The sequence below is a fragment of the Nelumbo lutea genome, chromosome 4 (assembly GCF_056320005.1).
Source record: "Nelumbo lutea isolate HS-2025 chromosome 4, American lotus-T2T, whole genome shotgun sequence".
Taxonomy (NCBI): domain Eukaryota; kingdom Viridiplantae; phylum Streptophyta; class Magnoliopsida; order Proteales; family Nelumbonaceae; genus Nelumbo; species Nelumbo lutea.
This window is the reverse complement of record NC_142687.1, coordinates 46565453-46571073: the sequence shown is the minus strand read 5'-3', so window position 1 is coordinate 46571073 and position 5621 is coordinate 46565453. Positions and strand designations below refer to the sequence as shown.

The window sequence follows — 5621 nt, the reverse complement described above, 5'->3', positions numbered from 1 at the left end:
ATATATAATATAATAAAATATAATATAGAGAGAGAGACCAAAATTTTACAAAACCAGAATAACCAAACTAAAGTAACCAAAAACCAAAAAAGCCTAACCAGAATTTTCGGTTTTAACTGAATAATGCTCACCCCTACTTGGATGGTTACCACACTAAAACTGGTGCAATAGGAGTAATACTCTCTGTTGTAGACCTTGATGGGAATAATGGCATATTCCCTATTGCATGTTCTGTTGTGGAGGCTGAGAACAAGGAAAGCTGGTTGTGGTTCTTGAATGACCTTAGGGATGCATTGGCTATTGATGACTCACAAAGATGGATTATTATGTCAAATAGGCAGAAAATATGTATGTTAACATGGATTGTATACGTTGTTTGATTGGATTACGTGTATAACTAACACTAACAAACCCATTGATTGGTGGCATAGTATAGTTGATGGGGTGTTAGTTTGCATGCATGGTGCAAACCATCGCTTTTGCTTGCAACACCTATACAAGACCATGAATCTAGTGGGTTTAAAGTGGGCCTTTCGCATAAAATGAAACCCTAGTGGTTCTATAAGCATATATAAGGCAAGACTTGTTGCTAAAGGATTTCATCAACGATTAGGCATTGACTATGCTTAGACTTTTAGTCCATTAGTCAAACCTAATACTATCTACGTTCTTCTTACTATGCTCAGACTTGGTCTATTCATCAACTTGACATACAAAATGCCTTCCTTCATGGTTCTCTACAAGAAACTGTTTGTATGCAATAACCTCTCTAGGATTTTCTCATCTAGATCATCCAAATCATGTTTGATGATTGAAGAAGTCCATCTATGGCCTCAAACAAGCTCCTCGAGCTTGGTATGAGAGGTTTAGTTCATTCTTATCAGTTTCCCTCTGTATGTTTTAATTTATGTTGATGATATTATTATTATGGGTTTTAATACTTCTGTGGTCTAGACAATTATAGCAGTTATGGGGTGATCTTTTGTTTCCAAATACCTTGGCACTCTTCATTATTTTCTTGGTATTGAAGCTCATCATATCAACGAATGTCTTTTTCCTCTCAAAGAAAATATACTATTGACTTGTTATGTTGAGCTCACATGGAAGGGTGCAATGACCACAAAGCCTTGGTTGAACCTTGCAAGGATTCCAAGACAGGCTATGTACTGCAAAGTTTCATAGCTAGTCATGTTTCCCATTTTATTTCCTTGTAAATTTATTCTTTGCTTTTTGCTTTCACTTTCTATAATTGTAAAGCTTACCTTCGTAATCATTCTCTCTCACTTTATATATATATATGTATATATATAGACTTGTTCATGGGCCGGGCTGGACTGGGCTCGGGCCGGGCTTTTACTCTTCATTAACAGAAATATTTTAGGCCCGAGCCCGAGCCCGACCCGACCAACGGGCCAACAAATTGGGCCTGAGCCCGGCCCTAATAAAAAGCCTGAAGCCCGAGCCCGAAGCCCGACCTAATAAAAAAATTAGAAATTTTCCCTATTCAATAATCAATATAAATCAGAATTTATTTACATTAAAAAATATATAAATTCAAAATTTATTTATATTAAAAAAATATATAAAGAAGGGAAAGAGGATGTGGAGAAGAAGAATTTGATTGGAAAAAGAAGGGAAAGAGGTGAAAAAAAGAGGGGTATTCGACTAGGGTTTTTAGGTTTACTTATAGGTCGGGCCGGACTGGGCTCGAGCCAGGCTATTTTGGCAAATCTCAAGCCTGGCTCGAATTTATTGCGGGCCAGGCTTTTTGGCCCAAGATTAAGCCCGCAGGCCTATATACCTGTTTAAGCCCATCCGGGGACCGGGCCGGTCCGTCTGGCCACCCGGCCCATGAATAGGTCTATATATATATATATATGCAACCTATCAATTGTTGTCTTCTTTAGGGTTTCCCCCAAAAGAAAAAAAAAAAAAAGATAGAAAAGAAACTCTTCCCTATAGATCATCCCTATACGGACAATCAGGTTAGAATGACTTATTTATTAAAAAAAAAGAAGAAAATTAGAACTGGGGATTGATCTCAATTTGCTTGGATTTTTAGGTGGGGCTTGAAATAGAATGACTTATTTATTTAAGTTCATTTTGTAGGATTTGATTGGACAATGCCTCAATCTTACCCGAACCTGAAGTTAAATAATAGGGTTTATATATTTTAGCCCTAACCTTAAGATAAACTCCAAACTGAACTTTTTGGTTAAATTTTAGATGGATAATACTCACCAGATAGATGTACTATAGAAAATTTCACCTAGAGAAAACTCATCTCTTGCCCCCACCAAGAGAAAATTCCTGGCTCCATCATCTCTTACCTCCTACCAAGAGAAAACTCCTGGCTCTATGAAAAGGTCTTTGCAATGCTGGGTCATTGGTTCAACTGCCTGGCTGAGTCTGACAACACAGGTTAAAGTTGCTAATCGTTTAGGTTGGCGTTCTTCAAGAGTTGAACCTTTCCAAAGTTGATTCTTGATGCTTTAAATATGCAACAAAAATTCAAGATCCGGTTCAAGAGTGGAACCATGCATTATATATATGCAATGTTGGTCCCAGGTTCCCAGATTCCCAGCTACCTGGGGTCTTGAGAGGAGTGGACATAATATGATCCTAAAGTGGTCATTCTCACACTTGACAACCCTAATTAAATAATGGCCTTTCACCCTTATAATTTAATTGACTTAACAACCTAGCCTACACCCTAATGCTTCGACATTGTTCAACTGGTCTACATCAGTAAGATTCCAACATTTCGATAACTCATATATGCTGGATAAGCACGTAATTCGCTCCATTACTGAATTACAATAACCATCTTACCAAATCCAGTAAAGACACCACTAAAGATGAAAGAAAACAAGTAATTGCACTGGTTGGTACGTAGAAGCTATGTTGTTGTTCTGGTGCTTGCTTTGTCAAGTATCACAAAAGAAAATGCTGGCTTTTGAAACTAATGTTAAAAACATGTAAAAAGAAACTTGTGGATACAATTGATCCAACTTTTGATCGATGGAAGAATGGAATTTAGGCTGGAAAGTGGCTCTGGTATTTTGTAGCTTAAACATTCAAACACTTATATAGCTATGTTGCAATTTTTTTAATGGTAGTTTCTGTTTGTAGCGGTTGGTCACAGTGAGAGCACTTCAGCAATTCCTGACTCCCTTTCTAAATGTTTTTTTTTTTTTTTAAGGTATTGACACTTTGACTTGCATATATAGAGACCTTATCAGAGCTTTATCACATGTATTATATGAAGAATCATACCCACACCGAGTATAGAGACCTTACTTAACAAATGAATCGATCGAATCGATATAATATCCAAATTTGATTGATGCATATTCAGATTCAGATTAATTGAATCTTGTCAGTTGATTATATATCAAATTCGGATTGAATTAGTATATTAAGCATCATTAAGAAAATAATCAGTATTTTTGTATAAATTTACTAATAAACTAAAATGAATTTGTTATCAATATCATGTAAAAAATGATCTAAAATTAATTTTTATAAGATTTGAATCTATAACTCTTTACTAAACATAACATTCAAACTAAGGATCTCTTTGGTTTCCTGGAATAAGAATTGGTTCAACTGTTTGTTTGGCTGGAATGGATTTTCGATTCCCATTCTTGGGGGATAGGGAATGAGATTCCCATTCTAGAGTCTGTCAAAAAGTAAAGAACAAAAACCCTATTTGGGCTTCTCACCACAAAGGATAGATCTGTCAAATCCATGTCAATTGTGGAGACTTAAGGCCTATTCTTATTGCCTATTGATAGTCTTCTTCAAGATAACTCATTTGAGGCCCATTAAGGCCTATTTTCAGCTCTTTCTTTTTCTTTTTAAGCCCACTGAGGCATTTCTATTTTGGATCCTAGAGGCCCTATCTATATAGGCATTTTGTTGGCCCAATGTGGTTTTTATTGGCGGTTAATTTCTGGCCCATTTCGGACTGGCCCGTGGTGGCTTGTTGTCATGTTGACTCAAGTGATATAATGATCAAGTGGTTATGTTGAAATGGAGTTTTTGAGATTAGATTAGGATAAGATCGATTAGTTACAGTTGGAGTTTGAATGGGTTGTCTCTTTCTTCTTCTTTAAATTCTCATGTACTTATCAGATTTAATAATGCAATAATAATGCAATATCTTTTCATGTTCTCTGATGTATTTTAGAGTCTTAAAGGCTGCGTGGGAAGGAGACGGTAAAATTATTACATCACACTTGGAAAACGAATCAATTTAACATTCTTTTTGGAGAGTTTACAACTTATATTTCAAGAGGAAAAACGTAGAAAAGAAAACTGAAGGAAAAAAAAAAAAAAAAAAACTCATATAAACACTTGGTACATAAAACTTAAATGCATCCTAACTTATGTTAGGATAATTTAATTAGTTAACTGCACTGCACAACCTCCTTATCTCCCCCAAGGAGCCTGTGAGAGGATTGATATCGCCCATCTTTATCATGGAAGATGCAAAATCTGATTTAAAAGTATTAGGGCTCTTGCTATATTCAGTGACAATGCTGTCTGTTGATCCTCCGCTGAAGAGAACTTGATCAGAATGAAGGAGACCCTTTCTCTGGATCAGATTCTTGAAGTAGTTATTGTCAAAAGAGTTGGGTGTGACCAAATCGAGAGGGGCCAAATTGCCATCCCCTGAGGCGTCAGTAGGACAACGACGTCTTCTTGTGCTTGCAAAGCCAGCATCAATGTCACTGGAATTATCGTATATCCGGCCTCGGAATGTCAGGCACCTTGCTTGTCCAATGGTGTGTGAACCTGAGAGGGCGACCATGTCTCTTGCACTAAGACCCTTCTTAGCAAACTGGCCGATAAGTGTGTCAAGGCTTGCTGTAAAGATTGGAAGGTCACTGTTAGCTAGGTCTGGGCTTGCAGAGGTGGAGTCTCTTCTTCCAAGCTTCACGGTCCACGATGGGCCTCCCGCCTGATTTTCAGAAATATAAATGACAAGTTATTAGTGTATTCTGAATTAAGAAGCTATAAAGTTATACATTTATATGCAGAGCAAAACATATATTCTTTATCAGAAGATATCATCAAATACTCACAGCGACAGATGCGTCCCGTGCAGCAACTGCGACGATGTCTGCACATGAAACAACACCCGGACAAATGTTCTCCACCTGAGCTTTCGCCTTGTCTATGACTTCATAACCTCTGGCTGAGTTTTTATTCGCGGGAGCATTCTTCTCACTTGTGATTGAAGAAGAATCATCAAGTAAAATTGATGCATCGCAACCCTGGAAATTAAAGCCCATGATCACAAGGTCAGAGCAAGAATTTATCATGCTTGGAAGAATAAAGAATTGAAAGAACGTAAGGAACAATCACAAGTACCTGAACAAAGCAATCATGGAAATGAAGGCGAATGAGTGATGCGGCCATTCGCCGCTCAGCTGAGACAGCAGATCGGATGACAGTTCTAATGGTGTTGAGTGCCCCAGGACACGAATTATCGTAGAAGCTAGGCGTCAACTGTGCTTGAGTTGGCGTGGTTGACGATACCAGAAACAGGGTAACAACAATACAAGTTAGGGAGATGCCTGAACATCTTCTTGAACCCATATCTACCAACCCAA

The 5621-nt window shown here is 37.6% G+C and overlaps 1 protein-coding gene across 1 annotated transcript; it reads right to left on the bottom strand.

Annotated features, from left to right (window-relative positions):
• Positions 1-4246: 4246 nt before the first annotated feature.
• Positions 4247-5621, bottom strand: LOC148855576 (lignin-forming anionic peroxidase-like). Its single transcript, XM_088986756.1, has 3 exons — positions 5380-5621; positions 5091-5282; positions 4247-4966 (listed from the first exon to the last, which is right to left on the bottom strand). The coding sequence occupies exons 1-3, from the start codon at positions 5605-5607 to the stop codon at positions 4409-4411; spliced, it is 978 nt and encodes a 325-aa protein (XP_088842882.1). The 5' UTR covers positions 5608-5621; the 3' UTR covers positions 4247-4408.

What these genes read in the sequence shown, in the direction of transcription:
- LOC148855576 (XM_088986756.1), bottom strand. Translation starts at nt 5,607, where the DNA reads ATGGGTTCAAGAAGATGTTCAGGCATCTCCCTAACTTGTATTGTTGTT. An exon ending in TCCATGATTGCTTTGTTCAG is followed by an intron (nt 5,283 to 5,379) that starts GTACTTGTGATT and finishes TTTAATTTCCAG; the next exon opens with GGTTGCGATGCATCAATTTT. An exon ending in CACGGGACGCATCTGTCGCT is followed by an intron (nt 4,967 to 5,090) that starts GTGAGTATTTGA and finishes TCTGAAAATCAG; the next exon opens with GCGGGAGGCCCATCGTGGAC.